The following is a 26810-nucleotide window of genomic DNA, read 5'->3' as shown; positions in this document are numbered from 1 at the left end:
AAGGCAATTTTGATGTGTTTCTAAGTATATAAGTTCTTGACTGCGTTACTTGGTAGTTTTAATCTCACTTCAGTTATTTGCAGTTAAGCTTGCTGTCTCTGAAAGAACATTACTGTCATCAAGATTAAATTTCAGTATCTGAACCTGATATATAGATTCAAAAGCATACTTTTTTATATATATTTTATGTATTTCTTGAATTATAAAACGTGTAGGATCTAGGATGAAAAATATATTACAGATATTACAAAAGCAATCTCAAATACAAGCATACTTATTGTGAAGTAGGTTCTAATTAGTACAAATGCTTTGGAAGTCTCCTATTTCTATTTTGCACATTATGACCTACTTTCTTTTTGTAGAATTTATATATTGCACACTATACATATACTATTTGATAGTTCCAGTGGAATATCTGTATATGTGATTTCTATTTTGTTGTTGTTAACAACTTGTAAAAGCTCTTTGAGCACAAAATATTTGATTATTCAGATCTTTCTTTAGCATAATAGAAAGACTGACAACTTCCATAGTCAGTTTATTTTATTAATTACCTATTCCTCACTCTCGGAATTATCCTGAATAAAATGTACCATCATGATAATCTTTCTAATTTAATTGTATAGTCTTAGAGCCAGTGGCATTGACTGATTTTAAGATCAGTTAAATAATAGTTCATCCTAGGTCAAATGTACAAATTTGAATTAATTAAAATATGATAAACAATATTTTCAGTCATAAACAGTATGATGTCTAGCAGAAATCTCTATTATTTCCTTGCGAAAATATCTCAAAATCTACAGAGGAAACTGGGGGGGAAATCCTTTCATTCACATAGCACAGCTGTTTCTCCTATTTTATTTTATTATCATTTACATTTAATAAAAAGTTTGGGATGAAACAGCTATAAAAGCCCTCATTAGTTGTAGAATTGTTTAAAAAGTACCTGTACTAGACACCAAAAGATTATATCAAGGAGAAAATCTGCCCTGAATTCCAGCCTTCTTTTCCAAAAGGATCTATTCTGAGTCATTTATTGAAAACAGGAAGCCTGCAAAAATTCTACGCTTCATAACAACATTCCCTATTGATGAAAAACTTCCTGTACCCTATGTACAAAGAATGATCTTGACATTTAAATATAGTTTTTCCAGCACGTCGATTGGAGAATCCACATTTGGGTTGACACATGCCTTTTTGCCCAGAGACTGAGTCCTCAACCTTTTGCCAATGAGATTTCAAAGGCAAATGATGGCCATGCAGCTGCACCTTTACCTATGCTTGTGGGACTGCTGACCACATCTGTCGCATAATTATGGTTTAAAGTGTTTCTGTGTGTACCCACAAATATTCTGAATTATATTTTGCCATTTGTATCCAGAATTCCACAGCATTAAGCATGAGATATTTTTTTAGTTTACTTTATTGTCATTGCACCTTGTAAAACATAATCAAACACCATCTTCAGTGCACATCACGACCATGAAAATAAACACAAAAACACATACTTCACACTCCACACATTGAAGCAAAAAACCTCAACACTGCACCAACACTGCACTATACAGTAGAATTCAAAAGAGCTACAAGATACTATTGCACTATTATGTGTCTTTGGATGACCACTGGACTTTATTTTGAAAATTCTTTCAAATTTTAAAATGTTTTTAATTTGGGCTCTGAAATAAGGAAAGCCATATTCAAGTCTACCCATGCTATGGAAGCTGATTATATAACTCACTGTCAGTCACTGTCTTTCAGCCAAATGGTAAGGTTTCACAAAGTTCTAATTGTTGGGCGAAAATTGGGAAGCATTTGCTAAATCTAACCCTTGAGATTATATAAACTTCTTGCTAGCATAGAGAAAAATGCAGTAGATATAAATTAAGATAGCAAGGCCTAGTCCTATTGTTTTCACAAAAATTAAACATTAGACCTATTAAATTAATAGGATTAATGTGAAGACTACCGGTAGATAGTTGTTATGGAGCTAAATAAATACACTCAACTATTGTGGATTTTTTTTTAACTCTAATAGTTTTATGTACAGTTCTCTACATTTATAACATTAGTGGTATATTTATTAAAATATAATATGTACAGTTTGTCTTTTTAGAAGACTTTTCTTTAGAGTAATGATCCCTCATATGTTATGACTTCTGTTTCTTAAAACCTTGTAAGCAAAATCCATACAGAAAATATAATTGCATGCAAAGTAAAGTGTTTTCATATAAAATGGCTCATATTTTCTTAAACATTTCAATTTCTTATTATCCTTGACCAACAATTGGTCACCTAACAACCATTTGAAATTATGGCAGGCATGGAATGGGTGCTTTATAGCCCATAAAACACTTCTGGCCATAGTAAAATATTGTGCCACCCTTCCCCTGGTTCACCTTTCCAACTTGTAGCATCCTGTAGTTCAAGGGTCTTCAAACTTGACAGCTTTAAGACTTGTGGACTTCAACTCCCAGAATTCCTGAGCTAACATGACTGGAGGAGGAATTCTAGGAATTGAAGTCCACAAGTCTTAAAGCTGTCAAGTTTGAAGACCCCTGCTGTAGTTATATAAATATATTTTGCAATGTTTCTTGATGGTTTGAAGCACTTTTTTACTGGGTTCCAGTGAAATAGCTGATTCCAAAGACTGAGGTCACGATTTCATTCATGGCATTTGCTTAACCATCACTTAATAATCACTGCAAAAAAAAAGGTGAAATTGGGTCTAATCATATGGGTGCCTCAACTTAAGATAGTAGCTATTTGTGTCCAGAAATCTAGTTCCAATTGCAGTCATAAATCAAGGACTACCTGTACATTGAGTATGTTTAAGATACCTTAAGCTTATAGTATACTATGCCTTGCATTTTTTTATTTATATTTTTGTTACAATTTTTTTGTATTGTGTTTTTTGATTCTAAAAAGGCCACTATCATGCTGAACAGGCATTGATAGAACAATTCTCATCTCTGTAATTTCTAAAATGGAAGAAAGAAGACGCCAGAGTTATACTATTAAACTACCAGTAGAACTTTTCTTCTTTCTGCAGAGTATTTCTTTAGTGTAGCCAAGGCTAGCTAGAGAGGATACAACCCTTCTTTCTTAATCTTCTGAAGTCCTGATGTTGAAGTATCCCTGCAGCTAAAAATGTTTATTCTCTTTATTCTTTATGTGTCAGTTGAATGGTTATATAAATTTTTTTAATAAATAATAACAATATAAAAATGTTGCAACACGTGTAACTTATTCTTTTCTAATCCATTATGGAAACTCAGTTTTGCATTGCCCTCTTTTTCTGCATCTATAGGGATGGCTTATGTTACATGTCACTGATAGGAAAATGGGCTCAATTAGTTTATCTTACACTATTTAAGATCTTCTTATCTTTATTAGCTCACAGCAATAGAGAGGGACTAAAGTAAATTTCTACCCAAAGCATTGTGTATTAGTCCAAGTGGCTAACAATATGTATGCTAAGAAGTAATTTCCAGCATTAGGAAAAATTAGTAGACAAAAACATAGAAAATTGACAAATTCTTACTTATTTATACTTTATTCACATACCATGCTAAACCATAATGTGCTATGATTTGGCTTAGAGTGATGTGTTAAACCCATCCATCAAGGCTTAACAAACCAATTCACTGTGACTTGAATTCAAGTAATCTCATCGTAAACCCTTAGATGAGGGTTTTCAGCTACTGTATATTTTTGTCAAAAGCAGGACTACAATCAAGCTGCAGTATTTTCCAGTAGAAACAGTTGATTTTCCATGTGATTTGGAATTACCCTCTTCAGGATATCCCATTAACACTGAATAAAACATAGAGAATTCTCATTTTTAATGGGCTTTGAAAAGCTTCTAAAATCAATATTTGGAATTCCCCAGATGACAGAACCATATAATGAAGAAGACTGTAGCCATATAATGTGACATAAATAAGGACAATGTGGGCAATAGTACATTAGCAGAGCAGATAATTTGCATGTAAAAGGTCCCCAATTTCATTTACAGTTACTTCAATTAGAAAACTATCAAGTAACATGTATGGGAAAGACTGAATGCTCTGCCTGCACTTGTAGGCAGTAATGAGTCAGATGGACAACTAGCCTGACCTAATATGTTATAATATTTCAAGTGAATGTGGGAATACAGATCATATGTGTAATCAGTAAAACTATCCTTTATTGAAAATGCATCAGTACTTCATGTATATTTATATTTCCCAACAGATAATGAATAAAAATATAGTCTATTTAAATGAAGGAATGCTACAAAAACCAGCTATCTTGTCCTTCCAAGTCTGTACAAGAATTTAACTGGGAATTCAGAACTATGACACTGGATGTGACTTATTCTTGAGTCATACAACCTTTATCTGAATAGTTATGCGTGTATGTGGGTGTATGTAAACCACTGTACAAAGTGTTGATTGACATGATTGTGTCACATTGGGACATGAACTAAACCTGACTTTAGTCAAATGTATTTCATAACACTATTTCTTTACTGTTTTGGAAGCTTAAGTCATTTAATTGTCTCTTACCATAAAGAATGGTTTATCCTAATTTTAAACCTAGGTATGACTACAATGTATGTATTAGATACTGAAAGAACAAGATGGATTCAGCTACCCAGACCATAATAACCAATGGAGAGAGAAGAAGAGATAGGCTTGACTATTTTGGATTATATATGGAAAGTGTCTCTGCCTTTAGCTACTTTCTGCTTAGTTCAGAGCTGAGAGAAGGTCACTAAGCATAATCATCTATTTTAGAAGGCATCCTTGTATAGTTAAAGTTTATTTTAAATTCGCAGTTTAAATTTTCCATTAACGAATCATGTAATTTTTCTGTTTTTTTAATCTGTATTCTAAATTTCATTTTTTTATTTGCTATGATTTTAGAAGGTAAGAGAACTGATTTAAAAGGCAACAATAATAGAAAAATAGATTAATACAGTAAAACTTAATTAAAGAGTGAACATAGTGTAATTGCTAGAATGACAATATTTCAAACTTTATGGTGAGAATCTAGTTTACATATTTATATTTAAATTTATATTTATTAGTGTCTTAATGAAGATGAGAGGATAAAGGCCCCAAGTGGTTGGAACTACATAACACATACAGCTGGGTTTCAAGAAAAAATATTGTGAGAAGAAGTTGTTTATTTTTTAATTGTAATGTGCCTATTTTTAGAGCTTGCAATAATGTATTTTTTTTAAAAAGTTTTAAACGTTTTGGCCAGAAGAAACTATGAAAGGAACTTTTGCCCTTTTGTGAGAAAGAGTTGCAAGGCACAAATAGTAAAGAATGAATGTCTTTGCAATGCAGAGTTTCTGGGCAAATAATAAATCTAATCAAAACAACCAAAGGAAACCGAGCTTATCTTATTTCTTAATATCTATTGCAGTTACTATAGAGTACTACTATTCTTGGGTTGCTTTTTTCTGTATTTATATTTACATTTATCACTCTAGAAACACCTTGCTGTAACATTTTGGTTATATATATATGAATAATTTATTCTATTTCAAGAATTTTTAAAAATGATATTACTTCATTGAAACACTTAAAATTATCAAAACCATTTTATTTTCTAATTTGGTTCCTATTTTAGGTACATTCTAAACTGGAATATTCGGAGGAAAAATACATAAAAAGCTATTGGAACAAAAACTGGGTTTTAAAATGTGTTTACCTGTCTGTGTATTATGAGGCTCCATGTTATTCCCATGTAACTAGCAAATCAAAATCATTGCTGAATATATCTTTTACTTTTTTATCTTTATAAAAGTACCTTTGTTTTCTCTATAGTAATCATCTTTATACATTGTACTAAGTCAGTACATATTTTAGTAATAGTTTGTTGAGTAAGTAATTATTATTAAGTAAAGTGATTGCTATAAAGTAAGTGGCTTTTTCCCATTTAATAAAAATTTGCTCTTTAAGTCCATGAAGAACTTTTCAACTTGCCAGTTTAATAGAAAGCTGTTTGTGATTACATGGATGGTTCAGATCTTTAAAACTTAAGATCATTGTATATGGCTTGAAAATCTAAACATTATGTCACACAAAAGAGGTCTATTGCCATCCCAATGTTTTAGGGCATTGACTTGAATGTTTGAGAATTTTCCAAAAATTGAACTTTGTCTTAGATTTAGAAATGTGTGACTTAATTTAAATGATACAAAAGATTGGCTTAATTGGAGAATAAATCACAATCTTATAGAGCTTTTATTTTTATTATTTAAAAAAAGCTGAAAATGCATACTAATCAAACTTAAGTAATATAGCGTTGGAGATAGGAAAATAGTGAGTTAAGCAGTAGGCAGAGAAATGGTATCACCATGACAACCTAACTCTAGTCCAGCCTACACAGTTTTCTTCCAAAGTAAGAAGAATCTCTGTCAGAGTGTGTGAAAATTCATGCTGTATACGTTGCATTATATACAATGAAACTTACAGTGAAAGAGAAATGACTATAGAGAATTTATATTCTAATTTATTTTGTTCTAAGCCCAACTGGCAATGCATCATCTTGTAATGTCATGCTACTACATGAATAGAATGTAGGACACTTTCTTTCACTTCCATTCTACAGAAAGTAATGTGTATTCTTTGGCAAAAGGGTATTAATCATTTAAGATTTTTTAAACATGAGACAGTATAAGTATCAGAGTTTGAAAGTCTATCGTGTGAATATGTATACAAGACCATATATTGGTTTTGCTGAAAGTTCAGCTGAATAGACTTCAACTTTTGAACTCTGAAGTTTTGTGGTTTGTCCAGTAGAGGATAAAAATATGATTTTCTAAACGTGCTAGATGAGTACGTTTGAACTGTCTTAATATGCTTAGATTTTAGTTTTATCCTTGGTTGTAAAACTCTAGATTAGAGTGAGATACTATACAATGGGTTAATTTCTAGATATTTTCAACACTATAAAAATATATGACAAACAGATATAAACTGTAATTTTTAAGTCCTGTAGACTAAATTCAAGTTTTGGCTTTTGTCACAAGAGGGCAGTATCTGTATTTTAGACACACTTTATTTCATTAATATTACTTTCAATTTATTAAAATATTTCCTGTGGTTAAAATTAATTATCCCACTTAATTTATAGCATTTATTATTTTGATGTAATCACCTACATTTATAGGCCTGTCAAAAAGGTGGTCTGCAGGCCGGATACATCATGTGCAGGCCACGCCCACTCCAGCTCCATAAAGGCAAAAAAATGTTGCAATACATCATGGTCCGGCTTGTGACACAATGGAGTTTGACACCCATGATCTACATGATACCATATCCAATTATTAATATATTTGTGTGCTACTATAACATTTTGTGGATTGTTTCTTGTAGTTTCAGAGGTTTGAGCTGAGAAGGCAACAATACTGTAGCATCAGGGCTTAGCACAGAAGAAGACACAAGCCAATGGAAAATAGCAACTGTGGCAAATGCGAGATAGGCCCACTGAGAATATGCTCCTAGTGGGTATTAAAATATAGTCAATAATGGATGATCGATCTAAAATGAAACTTTTTCCATTTAAATTAATAATTTTCTCCAGCTAGTAAACAAAGATTTGCAATATTAAGATTAAATAATAAATATTTGATATACAAGATTTTTATTTTTCTACAGCTATTTTTTCACTTAATATAGAAGTATTGTTACTCCTTTATTTTAGGTGTCCAACTCCTGGTTGTGATGGCTCGGGACACATTACGGGGAATTATGCTTCACATCGAAGGTATGTACAAAGTGAAATTCTTTGTGATAGCAGTTTCCAAGATAAAGACACTAACAGCAAGTGATGTCAAGTCATAAGATCATTTTCCTATAGTTGCTGTACTTAATATAAATTCATAGCAGATACAAAATAGCAATTAAGGTCATAACAATGATTAAATCTCCAAAACAATTCAGGATTCAGTTCCAAACAATTAATTATATTATAAACAATTAAAGTCTAACACGATAGTACTGAAGCAAAATCACAAATAATTTACCTACTTAGCAAATTTTACTAGCAAAAGAAATTAAGATGTCAGTGTAATAGGTTCTTAAATGTTACATATTCCCACATCACAGGAAAAAAAATCAACAACCAATTGAAATGCAGCATAGATTCTAAAGTGCTTGAATCAGAAATAGATGATAAGGTAAATGTTTCCACCATAGTTACATATCAGTAGATAATCTGCTGCCTATTTTATAGAGTACCAAGTATAGTATATGGAAGTCATATTTCATACAAATACCAATATGGAAATGTATAGGTGAAAATAGATTAAAAGTTAATTGAGGGACTATATATATTAAATCTAGTTTTTTTCCAAAAACCAGGTTGCTAATTATTAAAAAACAAAGAGAGAATAGGAATATGTGGGCAGTTTTCTAAGTGGCGAAAATAAGAACTTCTTAAGAATTAGTGTTGGGACCAGTGTCTTTTATTTTCTACATTTTTTTCTGATTTAGCTGCAGAGAATAAGCTGCCTATATTTGCAGATAATAGTAAATTAATGGGACAAGGGACACCAAACATGATCATGAAGAGCTTCAGAAGAATCTGCTTAATACTAGGTGAATGGTCAAGTAAATGAAAATGTAGTTCAATAAAATATGTACAAAGTGATACAGATTGGAACCTCCCCACCCTGCCCCAGGAGATATGATAGAGTTAGGGATAGGATCTGGGGGGAAATGTTAGGGTTATAGTGAAAAATCAGAAAAAGATATTCATTCATTGGTAAAAGACAAATTCAGTACTAAGGATAATTAAGATTGGAAATGAAACTGCAAAACCTTGTAATGCTGTTATACAAATATATGTTGCATCTGCATGTAGAATACCATGTAAATTCTGGTTGCTACATTTGAAAAGTACAGAAGGAAAACATAAGAATCAGAGGTCTAAAACACTTGCTTTATGACAAAATTCTACAGATAGTCCTTGACTTAGAATCACAGAGTCCAAATTTTCTGTTGTTAAGTGAGACATTTATTAAGTGAGTTTTGCCCAATTATACGACTTTTCTTACCACAGTTCTTAAGTGAATCACTGCAGTTGATAAGTTAGTAACCTCATTGTTAAGTGAATCTGTCTTCCCCATTGACTTTGCTTGTCAGAAGGTCTCAAAAGGTGATCACATGATCCTGGGACACAACAAAGGTCATAAATATGAACCAGTTCCCAAGCATCTAAATTTTGATCACATGATCATGCAGATGTTACAAAGGTCATAACTATGAAAAAAGGGACATAAGTCATATTTTTCAGTACCGTTGTAACTTTGAATGATCACTAAACAAACTGTTGTAAGTCGAGGACTATCTGTAGTACATTTGGGACTATAGCTTATTAAAAAGGCAGCAAAGAATAGACATAATCAAGGACACAGAGAGATAGAACAGGAAAAGGTTTTGTAATTCCTTAAAACACGAGGAAATTCAGCCATCTGATGAAGTTAACTGGAAAGAAGTTAACTAAAAAGATGTTGAGACTCTAGAAAAAGTGCAGAGAAGAGCAACCAGGATGATTAGGGGACTGGAGACTAAAACATATGAAGGTTACAGGAACTGGGCTTGGCTAGTCTAGTAAAGAAAAGGACCAGGGGAGACATGATAGCAGTCTTCCAATATTTGAGGGGCTGCCACAGAGAGGAAGAGGTCAAGCTATTTTCTAAAGCACCCGAAGGCCAGACAAGGAATAATGGATGGAAGCTGAACAAGGAGAGATTTAACCTGGAAATAAGGAGAAACTTTCTGATAGTGAGAACAATCAACCAATGGAACAACTTGCTCTCGGAAGTTGTGAGAGCATCATCACTTGAGACTTTCAAGAAGAGATTGGACTGCCATTTGTCAGAAATGGTGTAGGGTCACCTGCTTGGCCGGGAGGGTTGGACTAGATGACCTACAAGGTCCCTTCCAACTCTGTTAATCTGTATTCAAAGAACAGAAAAAATGTTTTTTTTTCATGCACTGTATAATTTACCTGTGAAATTCATAAGGTAAAATAATAGCCACTAACTTGGATTCTTTAAAAGGAGATTGGATAATTCCATGGAAAACAGATCTATCAAGTCTATAATTCTTGGGAGTTAATTTTATCTCTAGGAGGACAATGGCAGGAATAAGTTATATATTCCTCTTTTGCTTATGAGCACCCCAGAACTTCAGGTTGGCCACTACAGGAAACAATGATCTGTTCTTATATTCTTATATTCTTGCTATTTTTAAAAAAACAGAGGACTAAAGATATACTTGCATTCCAAAGATTTCATTAGACTTCATTAGATATATCTGGCTTGCTGTAGAGTTTCTCGACCACATTTGTTTGAAGGAGCCAAATATGAATGTATAGACCTGCCATATTTATACCATTTATAAGCATTATTTACTGAACACTCATTAGTGATTAGGAGGGGCAAACAATCATTCCATATTGTGACTCAGGCCTTTAGGAATTTTGATTCTTTATTTTGTTTAAAATCAAGAACCTCTCATTAGCTAAGTCTATACATTTTTATGTATCACAGGGCTATCATGAAATAAAAACAGTGTTTCTGAGTCAGATAAGAATTAAAATGAAATGTATTTATCTCCATTCAACATCATTTTCTGACTAGAGTGGAATAACTAATATTGTGCAGATGTCACATAAAAGGATTTGCATTCCTAGACATGGAAGAGCTTAACCCAGATGCTGTTTTGCCCAGTTAATTTCTGGTTCATTTCATGTGTGGTACCTTTCTAATTTATTTACTCATTTTATAAACAGTAGGCTTTTTATATTAAGTCATATATGGAGGGCTACTTAAATTATACTTGCTGTCTCCACTAGATTCTCCACAAAATACATTGACTGTGCTTGTAAGAAGTTTATATGCTTATGGACTATGAGAATCTGCATTTTGCTTAGAACTGGATTATACCCACAGGCTCAATGGAATTGCTCAGGCATAGTCAACATGCAGAAATTGGGTGAAGTGTCATGTTGAAAGGGTTTATTTGGATTGCTATGAAATCCTTCTATTCCTTCATATGGAAGAGTTTGATATAGATGACGCAGCTTTCTTTGTATGAGAAGCTCAATTTAACTTCAATGTAAAAAAACAAGTACTAGGAATATATTTTGAATTTATAGTAGTGATGAATATTCACTTACAAGTAAATTTCTTATATTAGGATAAAGGTTGGCATTAATGAAAAAGTAATACATTTACAGTGTTGTTGTTTTTTACTTTGTGGTTTAGAAATGGTTGGCAAAGGAAGAATACTTCACAACCCTAGAAAAGTATGATTCAATTATACTAACTGCAAACTGTATATAACTTTCTGATTTTTGTGATTCAGAGTTCTCTGAAAATCAGCATTGGTCTCACTTGAGATTTCATTAAAATAGATATTCTTTTCTTATTACTCTTAAACCTGAGCCTATATTCACATCTAATGAAAGATGAGTTCCCTCTTGTGGTTAATTCTTGCCATTGTTCTTTCATTTAAAATCAGTAAAAAAAAATGAAATCAAAGGTAGAAAGAACTTAGCCTGCATGTCATTTTTATTCAATATGCATTTTTTAGATTAGTTCATTATGTTTAGAAGTAAATAATTTCATTGGTTTTCTTTATTCAGCCTTTCTGGTTGTCCACGAGCAAAGAAAAGTGGGATTAGAATAGTACAAAGTAAAGAAGACAAGGAAGATCAAGAGCCAATTAGGTAAGTATGGATTGCTATATATTATTTAATCAATTATGTCAGTTTTCTTCTTATAGTTGAATGATAATGCTCTCCCATGTGTATAAATTTTGGTCATTTTTAAGCTTATGTATCTATATAATTAGGATTATCTTGTTCAATTTCTTATCATATAATTCTACCAAATAATAAACAAGAGAGTTCCCAGTATAAGCTAGAAGAAACTTGTTTTGGTAAAGAAGTGTAACATACTGGAATATTATCCATTAACACAATGTATTCACATATTTTTCATGCCTGGTCATGAGACATAATATGAAGAAAGTTTTCTCTTGTCATAGGCAACAGCAAGAAATTATGTTGGATCAAAGCCATTTTCTTTTTATGTACAACTGTTTGAGTATCATTTGTTGACATCCCCATCACCACACACACACATACCATTTTTATTTGTCCAGGAAGGATTTTTATAAAGCAGCAATTACAAAAGAACCATTAAAATACAGTGGGAAAGAAAAATATTGAAAATAGGATGATGTTTCTTGTTTTGTTTTTTAGTAGTCTTTAGGTGACAGAATACTGAAAATTACAATTATATCGATACTGTAATTTTCAGAGCAGTGCTAATTATTAGGGCAATGCTTTGATTCATTCTGAATCCTGAATGTGATGCCGAATAACATTTGGCTTCTCATTCATGGGGTAATTTTTTACTTACAAGACATCTTACTACTATATACAAATTATTCTAAAGAACATCACATGAACTCCAATTTTAAGTTCAAGAAGTCATCCTGGAAAAAGCAGAATATCATGTGCACACACAGGAGGAAAAGGGGGGGTGTACAGTAAAATAGACCTTGATGATTGGGTTCAACATTCTATCTTCAAATCAGTGCATTTGATGATGAGTTATCCAGCTGAACTGTTTGGAGGGCCAAAAGGGAAATAAATGTGCATATATCTTCACAGCCATTGCTATCCAATTTCACTGTAGTTCAGATATGCTTTTTTAGAATTCTTCATCTGTTCCTATGTTCCCTTGAATTCAGTCAATTTTTTGTTCTATATCTTTCATATTTTTAATCTTATTTCAACATAGATATTAAATTTGAGATAGGCATCTACAAAAATTTAAATATGTACAATATGTACAATTTCTCGGTTCAATTAGTCCTTCTCTCTCAATAAGTAATTTATTGTGCTACATAAGCTTCTTTTTAATTGTATAAATAAATGTAATGCCTTATTAGTTATGTTTCTTCTCGTGTCTTTTTTCAGTCCCTAAGCAATGTTGTCCCATCATCCCATATTTAATAGGGAATGTCACCCTACTACTTTTTTTCAGTTTTCTTATACTTTATTTCTGTCCTGCATCATTTATAATACACCTGCTAATGTCCTAAGGGAATGTCTGACTCTTATTGCATGGAAAAGCTATGCTTATTTGTCCTGGCTAGGAATCCAGAAGATTGCAAAAACAGAAATAATGGTTCTCCCACCATTACATCCTTAGTCCAATAATGATTTCAACAGAAGGAAGAAAAGTTCTTCTATGGCAATAGTGGAAGAATTAGTAGTTAGTGTTTGCAGCGAAAGAGGATTTTCTACATTAATGACTCTGTCATGGACTTTTGCTCCAAATCTAGTGTTTCACTTGGTTTTCATAAGAGTTAACTTCTTACTACCCAACTTTCCCAACCTTTCACAGTGAGCACCAGCCAATCACCACTCTAGAGCCACAGCTGATGTCTCTTCTGGGATTTTTTTCCATCTGCTATTCCTTTGAATTCAATTTTTGTTCTGTTAAATTTTGGTTTATTTTGTCAAGATCAGAAGTTATGTTCTTCTCAATAACTTGCTTCCTCCTGTCTGGCTTGCCTATGCGCAGTCTACTTGGCTGCCATATTACATGTCAGTGTCTTACTGTCAGCCTACCTCCTCAGTAGAATACATTATTTTCAAGGAAAGTTGCTTTTCATTGCTGCTTAACTTTCCTCTATTTAAAATTTATCAGCATATTTGTATGACTTCAGTGCAGTAATCCTGGCCAAACAACAGCAATATAATTAATTCTTAATCGAAAGGGGGTTTTTTCATTAAAAGTTTCACTGAATTTCTTTGCCTGGTTTCTGCCTATATTTTCTAGTGCGTGTTATGGGGGTATTACTTGAAAGTTTTGACTCTCCTACTTCTGATGTGGGAATGCAAAACAATGAAATATTCTGAATCAATAAATGTATAACTATCAGCACTAAATATCTAGAAAGTTATATCACAGTGAAACATGGGAATTGCTGCTATCTATTTTCCCTCCATTTCTTAGCAGAGTACAATTGGGTAAGCTGAAAAAAAGGAACACGCTGGGCCAAAATGTTCTTCATGAGTTATGAAAGGGAGAAGAATAACTGAAATGTGATGATGGCTCTTCAACCATATGAGCACTTAGGTGAATGATGCTTTCAGAATGGAAAGCTACTGCAGCAATGTTTTCTTCTCTTTTTCTGCTTGCACTCATTTCATTCATTTCTACAGTACAGTAGAATTTTTAGCACTGCCCCCATAAAAGGCACTCAGTAAAGAATAGATGGAAAGAACATGATATCCAAAACATTATTAACAGTGCTGCATAGTGTCAGGGCTCCAAGTAACAGTCCAAACAGAATCAAAACTCCAGGGCCAGAGGCTTCCTTGAAGTATAGATTTATTAGGCATGTCATATTGGCACAGCTGGTGAAAACCCAACTCTGAAGTCCCCTGGGTTTTCCCCACCCAATACAAAGTCTTCTCCCTATTACAAACAACTATCACATGCCCCAGTTAGGTTACACTCTCCCTCCCAGGTGATTCCCCTCCAGGCCCTGGTGAGAGTGTCCTTGGTTCCCAGAAGAAAGAATGTTATTTTGGCTACATATTCCCCAACTATCTGTACTCCCCCTTCCCTTTCCCACGGATCCATCCAGCCTCTCTGTGGCAACCCTGAAAACGCTTAAAGATAGCTCCAGGGTTGACACATAGTCTCTGAGCACATGGTCACAATTCAGTGGTTTGATGAAATATCATTTTAGTTTCTTCCTTCATAGTTTCTCCGGGGCTTTTAAGATGTCAGCCACTGGTTGGACACTGCTGTAGGAACGACCAAAAAATAAAGGCAGAGATAAACAGGTCAAGAATAATTCTTATTCAGATTTTGCAGGCGATGACTACTGGAATCTCAGAGAACACAGTAGAAGGGTTTTAAACAAGCAAAGTATTAAAATAGGGGGTGTGATGTTAAAGCTAACTCAAGTTTTACTCAGAGTAAAGTTGACTATCTGACTTTGGAAATTCCTGCCATCTAAATGATTAGCCAGCAGAGTATCAACAAGGAATTTTTGGGAAGCATGCCGTGTCTCTCACTCTTCTTTATTCTACAATCAGTCAATCTATTCCATCTCTTTATAGATACCTGGAGCTTATAGGTTTGCACAATCGTGTTATTTGCTGGAAGCAGGTGAAGTCTGAGAAGCAACATGGTTGTTTTGCCAATGGGCCAGCCTAACCAGAGTCAATCTTCTACTAGTGGTTTGGCCCAATCACTTTCTCAGGCAAAGGATAGAGGAAAGAAAGAAATACATGAATAGTAGCAATGAGAGTATATATTTCCCAAGTAATTTTCCAAAGTTGAATATTTGTAGGGACAAGCTAATTCAGATTGTGACTTTCTGTGCTGAGGGTACAGTCTCACAGTGGACTGAGTACTCCTTGTACAAGCAAGGAGCTATCCATGTCGATGGAGAGCTGATTCATAAATATTATATTTGTTGTCTGCTTATTTAGAAAAACAGTTATAGAGTTGACATTCCCTATTGAATACCCAAAAAATAAAAATAAAAAGCTACATTTGCTGTAAGTGGAAAATCTGGATATTATTACTAGCTACACTAGCATGCTTATTTATTTTATTTATTTTATTTATTTTATCAAATTTAGAAACCACCCATTTTCTTCACAGAAGGATTCTGTGTTTACTGTCTATTATTCAGAAAGGAGAAAATCTGCTTCCACTGTAACAGATCTTTCTTAGATTGGTGGTGCAACATTCCAGTATATGTACATTAAGGTTATTTCTTAATTCCATGAACATCTTTTACATTTGCGTTGCATTTCTTGGTTGGTGTTCTTATTGTTTTGTTTTGTTTTTAAACCATAAAGCATGATTGTTCTTTTTTTTATGTGAGATTTATTTTGACTTTGTTGTAGAGGCTGCCAGGTATATGATGGCAAGACAGTAAAGTTAATTTCATCTATCTGCTATCCAGATGTCCAGTTCCTGGTTGTGATGGTCAGGGTCACATAACTGGGAAATATGCATCTCATCGTAGTGCATCAGGGTGCCCTCTTGCTACTAAAAGGCAAAAGGATGGGTATCTGAATGGCTCCCAGTTTTCTTGGAAGTCAGTGAAGACGGAAGGTATGTCATGTCCAACACCAGGATGTGATGGCTCTGGACACGTCAGTGGTAGCTTTCTTACACATAGGAGGTGAGTATCTATCTATCTATCTATCTATCTATCTATCTATCTATCTATCTATCTATCTATCTATCTTCTATCTATCTATCTATCTTTCTATCCATCCATCCATCCATCCATCCATCTATTGTTCCTATGTGAATTTTTTTTTAAAGCATGAATTCTATTGGTTATAGTATGCATGTGTTATAATAATGTTTTATAGGTATTATTTTGTGAGGCATAGTTGATCAAGAGTTCTAGATAAGTTGATAAAAATTGCTTAATGTGAAACCTGTGGTTCTTTCTGGAGATTTAATCATGAATCTATCATAGTAATACTCTATCCCTGGTATTGTTTACATATAACAAATTGACAATAAAGTTCCATATTGTGAACTTTTCATCTGATACAGCTGTAGAGCACAGAAGACTCTAATGTATCCCATTCATTTCAACTGAGAGGCAGATTTATGAACTAATAGCGAATAGAGAAACTGTCAATATTTGCTGTAATCAATGCCTGAAATAAACTGCAGACATTTCTCTCAAAGCAAAAACAATCATGGCTGTGCCTATATTCTTCTCTGTTTTGAATTGAAAGTCCTTTCTTCTTTGTAAAGCTGCTTTTGAATGAACAGAAGCAAGAGATTCTGCTGTGGAATGTGATTTTTGCCCCCAATCTTTTCAAATGTACTTGCTGAACAAAATAATAGGATATTTAAAGAATCCTTGTGTTTAAGAAGATGCTCTGAAGAGTTGGTAAATCAAGCTTGTAAAATTATTTGTATTTTTCTGATATATTTTTTTAAAAAGAACATGTCATTTCCAAGATAATCTGGGGTGAATAAGCAGCAGCTTGTCAATCATTCTAAATCATAATTATTAGTATTTTGTTCTGCACTCTAAATTTTATAGAAAGAAGCCTACCAATATAAAATAAAGAATAAACAGTGTTTACAGTATATGTTCCCATCACACTATGTTCTTTCAGAATAAACATTGTTCAAATTGCAAAAAAAAGTAATAAGCAGAAAAAATAAATAAATTGGAGGTAAGGCAAAAGAAGAGAAGCACTAAATAAATCTAGTTTATACCAGTTTATTCATTATACTTCTAAATATTTTCTATCCTTGCAAACCATTCTTGATTCCTCCCACAAATACATCATTTCCTTTATTGCATTTTGTTCTCTAATCACCATTTCTTGATTCAGTTTTAACTTTCTCAGTCTTCCCTTTCCTCTCTACCCAGTCATTCTTCCTTTATATATTTGTTTTGTCATTTCAATCTTATTAATTCCCTGTTAACCAAACCACCGTAACATCCTTGTTTTATACTGGTTTTTTTGTACTCAGTTTTACATACATGCAGTGTCTAATTTTTTGATCCTACCCCTTCTTTCTTTATCATACACATCTCTTAAGTTATCTACTCACTAACACATCTTTAGAATCTAGTATTCTAGAATGTTTATAATACTATACTCCTTCCAGCATTCAGCTTCATACAAAATAATTTCCTTACTTTTATCCTTGATTCCATTCACTCTGCTGATGGCACCTTTTTATCTGTTTTCATCCACTCCACAAATGCTGTTTAATTCCCATTAAAAGTAATCTGCATTTATTCTGCTACTTTTACTCTTAACTATTTATCTTTTGATTACATTCTTTGCTTTGTCTATATAGGTCACAATATACCTTTCTCTTATTTTCATTTTTTACAGCATTTTTATATATGCTATTTTTTTCTCATCCACAACCTCTTTCAACCAAGCATCTTTTTTCCATATATCCTATTAGTTGCAATTCCACATATTTTTGTGACAATCTATAACATAATTTTGACTCCGTTCCAATATCCATCCCATTCTTCCCTTCAGCCATTCTCCAGTCATTCAGTATGGTGATTAAACTATTACTTTTGGCCCAGTGGTTAAGGAATCAGGCTAGTCCCACATTAGGCGTGAAGGTCAGCTGTAGTGATTTTGGGCTAATCACACACTCTCCCAGCCCAACCCACCTCACAGGGTCATTGAAGGGAAAATAGGAGGAGGAAAGTATATTAGGTATGTTCTCTGCTATGAGTTATTTATAAAAATAATAAAGGGAGGATAAAAATAAATAAATAAAATAGATGCCTTGTTTCCGTTCCTGTAGTCAATCTACTTTCAGATTTGTTTCTTTCATGTTCAATTTTAACCAAGATCCACCGTAAAACTACCGATAAATAGTCCATTCTACATTCTGAACCTCTCATATTTATATCTTGATTAATTCTCTTAATCTTTTAGTTTTTAGATTCATATGTGCACCAATCTTTTTCTAAGCAAATAGACACAACAAGTGGTGTTCCATATTTACTGAACAATATGCTTTTGTTTACCAGTTAAATTTCTATTGTATTGGTTCAAAAATGTACTAGACATTTTCAGGGCCAATCAGGTGTCCAAAGCAGTAGACTGTATGTCCCTGCATTTAAACCAGTTAGTTGGTCTGATGGTATCAAGAAAATGAAATCAAGTTATTATCAATTGGGGAAAATAAATATAAATTATACACATCACTTCTTTAAGATAAGGATCAAGCTATTAATTCATATTCTTTGGAAATATATGCTTTAGAGATAGTTCCAATAAGCCTCCAATTAATAGTTTTATTTTTATGGAAAATATTTTTCTAATTATTGTCACAGCAGACTATAAGTTACTTTGATTGATCCTAGAGCCAGTTGCAACCAATTGATGGTTGGGAGCCTACAGTGAGAACAAAGAGTAAAAAATTGCATATATCCCAGAAAAAAAATAGTGAACTGTTTCTATGTCGTTGCCAAAAAGACCAGAAGTTGAGGGTGATTTCATAGATCCTTCATGTTTTCATTTTTATTTAGACTAGGCTTATCTCATCTCAGAATGTTGATGATGAACCTGGTTGCTGTTACAGCATTTCACTGCTTGAAAATAAGGCATTTCCCCCCCCCATAACAGTATCTGTTATTCTAAGTAGCAGGTAGATTTTAATGGCAAAATTATATTAACACCAATATTTCAATTTTAATATTTAATTTTCTATACCCTAGAATATCTGTAAGTTAGGTTCCATGTAGTGAAGAGCATAAAAATAGTGTATCAGATATTATATGACAACATATTAATGTCTCTGAACAAAACTAAATATTTTTCTTAGCTACTATATTTTTTCAGTTAATGTTTATATTATAGTGAATGTATCTCTTGTTTGTATATGCAAATGTGAATTATAGAATATTAAATATAAAAGATTGAACTTCTCTGAAAAGATTTCCTTTTCCTTTTCTAAAAGCAGTATCTTCTGCTGATAGTTGGGAGAGATTTTCTTCTAATGCTGTTTCCATGGTAGCTTTAGCTGACAGATTTACAATCAAAGGCCAATTAATAGTTCTTTCCTTGCTTATTGTCTACAGTCTATCAGGATGCCCCAGAGCTACATCAGCAATGAAGAGAGCAAAGCTGTCGGGAGAACAAATGCTTACAATAAAGCAGCGGGCTAGTAATGGTAAATAGTAAATGCTTCTGAAATTAAATGGCATTGAAACCTTATTTCATGATGATGAGATTAATTTACTCATTTTGATAATACAGTACATAGAGTCCTTTTAACACAGTTTTTGAATCCTTCTCAAGAAGTCATCAGTATAGTATATGAATCTGCTGTTGCTGTGACAACTTCATCCACACTACTCCATGTTCCTCTTCTGGTCTGGACTGAAGTGATAAAGCAAACTCTCAACTGAAGACTGTTCTGGCCACATTTTCTTCAGAAGCAAATCTCACTGGGTCCAAGAAATTATATAAAAATGCTCTTGTATTTCATTCTAAATTCTTTAGGCTAACAAGAGGCACTAATTTTATCTCTATCTAGTTTGACAGTGTATTTAATTGCCTTAGTAATTTTATTATGTAATTTACTATTTATATTTTTTCCAAAAAATATGAGATAATTTTTATCTTAAAATATTTAAAAGACATCTGAAACAATTCTATAATTTTGACAATACTGTATGTTCAAATTTGTTAAAGAAAACTATTTTAGAATAGTTAAAATAATACATCAGTAAGAAATTAAGATTGTTCCTATTTCAAATTCCAAAAAAAAGAAATAAAATGAAAGGTCTAAAAGGGATAGAAGAAAACATTTCCATTAAAAAACCAAGGACTATTCTATTTTCTACTGGCTTCCTTGGTCAGAGAAATGGTTGCAACTGTCTCCCAATATTCCTTTTTCAATTGGATTTCATGTGCAATCATAGGATAAAAGTCCTAGTTGCTTACATGAAAAAATGCACTCTGTCATGAATTTGCCAGATTCATATAGAATAATATTTCCATATTCCTGCACTGCTTAGACTCCATGAGGGATCAGAATTAATTGGAGTCTAGTAGCATGAATATAAATAGAATAATCCTTAAGTATAATGCTTAGAGTTTGATCTAAGTATCAACTCTTCCTATAGAATTATTGTTATTCATACATGAGTATAGAAAAGCGTCACTTTTATCTAAATTACTTTTCTAAAAAAGAGAAGGAAATACAAGAGGATGAATGAGAGAAAAATGTAGAATTCCTGTCATGCCCCTGTCGGAAGCTGATTTGGGGGAGGAAGCTGAGCAGCTGATAGGGAGTGGAAGTGTGGCTTCAGTGGCTGTGGAAGAAACCGGAGAAGGACAAAGGCTGGCTGGGCAGAGCAGAGAAGAGGTAGAGCAAGGGAGAGGGAATTTGGAGGAAGATCCAGGCCCTCTTCATCCTAGGGCACACAGGAAGGAACGGAGAAGGGAGCAATGTGAGTTGCATGGCTTACAGGGGAGGAAAGGGCCCTGATTCCCTTCATTAGCTGCAGCTGGGAAAACAGTGTTTAAAAGGGGAAGTTGTGCACAGCAAAGTTGTTGGGAGCAAATTGTGAATTATCTGGTATCTTCAAGGCTTATCTAGGTTCCTGGAGTCTTCCCAACTGTGGGTGTTTTGCTGGGCTTTCAAGTCTGCAATTTCTTCTCCTGCCCTGTCAACCACTGCAGCGTGGTTCGTTTGGATTTTTAGTTACAGTTTGCATGTACTTTGTTTTTGGACTGTATTTCCTCCACTTAAAGACTGTTCTTGGGAGAGTTTTTTCTCCAGCCGAAGGTAACCTGGACATTGGAGGCAAAGTTGGAGGTATTAAAGGGACATTTTCTGCTTATTTGACTGTGCTGCCTTTATGCGATGTCCCAGGTCATCACAATTCTCTTATCCCTTAAACTCATTGAACAGACAATAGGCTAGGTGAAAAACAGATGCCATAGCAGTCTGTGAAGATCCTCAACCTTACCCTAAACAACTCATAGGCACAAGGAGATCATACAGTCTCCAACACCTGCAAAGTACAATTGCCCTGCTACTTTATCAGTATTCTGTGACATTCTAGGTTTCCTTCCGCCTTAACCTGTTTTATTTCCATACACTTCTTACTTTGATTTTCTCCTTTTGCTTAAACAGGAATAGAAAATGATGAAGAAATTAAACAGTTAGATGAAGAAATAAAAGAGCTAAATGAATCGAACTCCCAGATGGAAGCTGATATGATTAAACTTCGAACTCAGGTAACAGTTTTACAAAGCCTTAAGTTGAGTGTGTTTCCAAGAAAGACAGACAGATGTGTGCACACAGACATACAACAGACATCCAAATATACCTCACACACCAGACACATGCATAAATGGGATGGTACTATAGAAAAGATGCAACTTTTTACAAATTTCTCCTTGTCCTGTAGCCTCCTGAAAAGCTTTCCAGATTGGGAAGATGCTTCTAAACTTACTTGCCAAATATCACTTCTCACTCTTTCTTCAGTGGGAGCATGACTGGGTTTCATGACTGGAGTCCATTAGAAGTTCTCTGGATACAACCTAATATTATTGAGCTAAATAATTATTTGCTTTTAAATTGTCATGTTTTACATTGTGCAATCATATGTTCTTTTAGATTACCACAATGGAAAGCAACCTGAAGACAATAGAAGAAGAAAACAAAGTAATTGAACAACAAAATGAGTCTCTCCTTCATGAATTGGCCAATTTGAGCCAATCTTTAATTCATAGTCTAGCTAATATCCAGCTACCGCATATGGTAAGTGATTGAAGGGTCAAATAAGGAATTAGGCAGTCTTCTTCACCTCATACAGTAGATGTCTTTTTGTTTTTATGTTTATGACTCCTCAAGCAGATGGAGATTTGCGATATCATCCCTGAAACCATAAAGATAAATTTAACTGCTTAAAAAGAAATGGTGGGCCAAATCCGATGTCTCCTGTAAAATTAAGTAAGCTTTAAACTAGGCCTTTTTAAATGTATTAACAAAATATGTTATTGTACTGTGATAGTTTATTTTGCATATATGAATATACAAAAAAAGCAATTAGAAGTTGTATATGAACTACTATTTAATATCTCGTAGGAACCAATCAATGAACAAAATTTTGATGCTTACGTGACCACTTTGACGGACATGTATACAAATCAAGATCGTTATCAGAGTCCAGAAAATAAAGCCCTACTGGAAAATATAAAGCAGGCTGTGAGAGGAATTCAGGTGTGAACAGCTGCTATAGTGGTGAAAAAACTTACCTTTAAAAAAAAAGATGCCTCTTGTTTTTTGCTGCTGTAATTTACCAGAAAGTGTTATATATTTCTTTCTGTTTAAAACAGTGTTATGCTCACAAGACTTCATAATAATTTTATGTCTTGCTTTGAAAATAGTAATTGCAGAATAGTTTTTTGAATACATTCACATTTTGTACGTTTTCATATAAGCTGACATAGTGTGATATGCCATGTAATGTTTATAGCTGCTAATGTATGCACATTTTTGGGGTAAATATATTTCTGAAGAGGTAAGCTGATCAAAATAAAGAGTGTAAATTCTTTTTAATGCTTTAGTGATTAAATGTTTTAGTATTTTGAACTGAAATGGACAAAAAGAAAAAAAAAAGGGAAAAATGCTTTGAATGACAATGTTGCAGTCTCCGGCCACTTTTTAAACACACTCATTTGTCCCATTGCTGGAAGATTTTATGGGATTTAAGAAATACATTTTGTGTGCATATTGTTTCATAGCAAGAATTGGTTGCAAAAATGCTTTATTTTTTAAAAAATGCCTGAAAATATTGTGTAACTTTTGTTTTCAGAGGATGGTATGTGGTGGGGGCAATAAAAATGGGGGGTTTTAAAATTTAAGAAAAGGGCATGAATTAGATGTGAAATGTAAAAGGAGCAATTTATTGTAAGACAACATCAAGCCATGGAAATTTGACAGAAGATTCAAAGCAGCTTAAACAGCACTTTTTAATTAACTTCTAAGCATTACTTGGTATGAATATGGGAACTTCCACAATGACAGGAACTCTGATCAGAGGTGGACTACGGGAAGATTTCAACTTTACTTTTCAAACTCACTTTGGAGTCAACATCCTTTATCTCTCCAGAACTCTTAAGAGTGTCCATCTGAGTTATCTGTAAAAGCAATGTAGTTCATCATTTCATAACTTCACTCTTTCCTTTTTCAGGCAAAACACAATTGTTTAAAAGAAAGATTGCCTGTAAAAAAGAAAAGGTTTCCATTTGGGAACTAATTCCCAAACATTGTCATTTACAGCAGTTGCTGACCAGGATTCATTGCTACTTTACCTAGGAAATGGAATGCAGTTCAGCGAATCTGATTGTTTCACTTTCTTCCCTTTTTACTGGTTATGTTCTGCTTTTGGTTGGAGTACAATCATTCATAATTGTAGCATTTCCATATGCTATCTATTTGTTCTACTGTTACCTATTGCAAAAAATGAATGCAATCAAAAAAATTAATGTAACTAAATATACTTTGGCACTTTTTTGCTTTAAATTGCATCATTTCAAGCTAAAAATGTATTGTACTTTTTAAATTTGATTGTTATTTCTTCAAAATAACTGCACTAAATGTATGCATAAGACCACTTTTCTTGAGACATTTTTGTTTATCATTTAATAGTAGTAATTCAGATGGTGTGTTGTGTTTGTCGAATGTTGAATTCATTTCAATTTGATAGCATATCTTTTCCTTCCATGTCTTGATGTTATGCAGAAAAGTACAAGAGTACTTAAAAAAATTTTGTTATGAAAAAAGATGGGTTTTGTAAAAAAATAATAATAATAAAATAAAATATTTTTAGCAGAACAGGACTTACAGGGTCATTGTCCCCACAATGTGCCAGTTGACTATTTGCACTTACCTTGCCCTATATATCCATACGGAGGTGTGCAATTTCTTGTGTCATTAGGTTTGTGACACTAAATTTGAACAAATTAGAGTGGAAGCCAGTGTGGCTAATCCAATATTATTGCTAAGGGGAGACTACAGGGATCTCACAACAAATATTCTGATACAATACTCAACCTCGGTATATATATATGTATAAATATATGTATATCCCAGCGGCACTTTATACTATACACTGTACAAAAAGCTTACAGTTTTCCACGAGGACTTTAATAACTAGCTGGGAGAAGATGATGTAATTACTTTGGGGCTCTGCAGTATCTTCTCTGTACAGTGCCCTCCTTTCTGTTGTGCTATTAGTTGTAGCTGCCACGCTCAGAATTGCCTTTTTGAGAGCTGAAGCAAGGTGCTTGAGATTCACCTCCTGCCATATCTATTGTCCTTTGGCCCTGACCTCCTTGGAGGGCTCTCATTGTTCATAATGGCATATGCATTTTTCCACTGCATTGTGTCTGCAGCTTCTTTGCCAATATAGTAATGCTTTCCGTAGAGTAATAGATAGTATCAGTTTTGGATTCTTATTGTTATCACCTATGTACAATGGAAAAGGGATTTTAAGCACAAATCCGCGCTCCTCATCTAATGTTGGTACATAATATCAAATCAAAAGTTATCTGTGACTATTATATAGGGATCACAAAAGTGTCACATATTAGAATGCTGACATTTCATCTGAAATTATTGTGAGTCATCAGAGTTTATTTATTCTAACTTATTGTTCAATTTCATTTCTAAGTTTTATTTAAGTGATCATTTATTAAGACAGAATTTTGTATAAACTACTTATTGTGCTCTCTGTGGAACTGAGGTTTGATTTATTTTTGTACTACACGGCATGGGTTTGTTGACATTTTAATTTTGCTATAAATGTGTGAAATCACAAGTTGCTGTGATAACTTCATTTTTAAATTGTGAAATTTGTACAAATTTTGTCATGCTGGATGTGAACACATCTTACTCTAAATAAATAAATAAAATGTGTTGCCACATTTGTAGCACAGCTGTTCTCTGGTTAATTGTTACCTTTCATATATTCCCCATAAAATAGCAAAGCCTGTATGCCATGGTCCCTTTTTTCATTTTCATCACTGAAATGATTTTTTTTTGTTTAATCAAATTTTTCTTAAGCATAACTGTTTTTTTTAAAGGCCACTCAAAACCATCCTTTTAGTCAATAAAACTGACATTTTCAAAATTTAAGTTGTTTTAAGTCAGAATTGTTCACATGTACAGTTACTTTTTGCCATAGTTTTTACAATCATTTCCTTTTTCCTAAGGCTTATCTTACAGTACTCATATTAATTTGCCTTTATGGTGCCTACCATTGAAAATGATGCAGCAGTTCTTAAATTCTCATTGTACTTATAGCCTGTTTTGTATAGTACTAATTGATATTTATCAGTGCTGAATTTTGTTGTATATTTTCCAATTTATTTGTTTATTTTGTTGAGGTTTGGTCTAATGGTTAAGGCACAAGGCTGGAAACCGGGAGACTGTGTGTTCTAGTCCAGCTTTAGCCAGGAAAGCCACTGGATGACTTTGGACCAGACAACTCTCTCTTGGCCAACAGTGTCAGACTTGGGCAACAAGGTCAAAATATGTCAACTCAGCAAGATTTCAGGTTCTTTTTTTAATGAATTTTTTAAAAGGAATTTAATTTATCGGGAGGGTTAATGTATGCCATGGCTCTCAATTATTACACAATGCCAATCTCTAATTTCTCTAATGGTTTACAAAAACATTTTAATGATATAATTGTCCATATGAATAAACTATTTTAGAAATATTAGCATGGATCACACATATAGGATCCTTTTTAATGTACTGTAGTGGTTTCAGTGTCAAGTGGTATACTATATATTAGCTCACAAAAGCAGCAATGCATCAACATACAGATTGTCCTTAACTTGGCATAAACACAAATTGCAAGATACATCTTGTGAAATCTTCATCATTTTCCTGTGATCTCTTAATGAATGACTTTCCAAGCAATAGTTACAATATATTGTCAAATAAATATTTTAAATATTTTAAATTAATAAGAAATATAAATTGAGCATCTGTTTACAATTCTTATCAAGGCTACTAACTAATGTTGTAAGGAAGGAAAAATATAGTAAGTATTAAGTTATTCATACTTTTGATTATTGATTGATGCAGAAAAAAACCATAGCAGACATTTGTTTTCTACATTCTCCTTTCTTACTGAGTATTGATCAAGAACTATATATAATATTCTCTGGTCCTATTGGTGTTTTTAAACTAAGAGATGTAACAT

At 33.3% G+C, this 26810-nt stretch overlaps 1 protein-coding gene across 16 annotated transcripts in view; it reads left to right on the top strand.

The window, feature by feature from the left end:
* MYT1L (myelin transcription factor 1 like) overlaps positions 1–25527 on the top strand; it is a 258465-nt gene extending 232938 nt beyond the window's left edge. For 13 of the 16 annotated variants that reach the window (XM_087945947.1, XM_087945950.1, XM_026665147.2 and 10 more), the window contains 7 exons: positions 7705–7767; positions 11656–11739; positions 16020–16241; positions 19656–19747; positions 21722–21825; positions 22208–22351; positions 22679–25527. In XM_087945947.1, the coding sequence (XP_087802073.1) occupies positions 7705–7767; positions 11656–11739; positions 16020–16241; positions 19656–19747; positions 21722–21825; positions 22208–22351; positions 22679–22819 (850 nt within the window). In that variant the 3' untranslated portion in view covers positions 22820–25527. Of the gene's footprint in view, positions 1–7704; positions 7768–11655; positions 11740–15960; positions 16242–19655; positions 19748–21721; positions 21826–22207; positions 22352–22447 lie in introns of those variants that run through there. The other 3 variants (XM_087945966.1, XM_087945963.1, XM_087945999.1) reach the window with 3 other exon arrangements.
* Positions 25528–26810: the final 1283 nt, after the last annotated feature.

Source organism: Notechis scutatus, chromosome 1 (genome assembly GCF_049901735.1).
Source record: "Notechis scutatus isolate UNSWTSFEM ecotype Mainland chromosome 1, rNotScu1.2, whole genome shotgun sequence".
NCBI classification, from domain to species: Eukaryota; Metazoa; Chordata; class Lepidosauria; order Squamata; family Elapidae; genus Notechis; species Notechis scutatus.
Note: the sequence above shows the minus strand (reverse complement) of the source record. Positions and strands in the feature narration are given on the sequence as shown.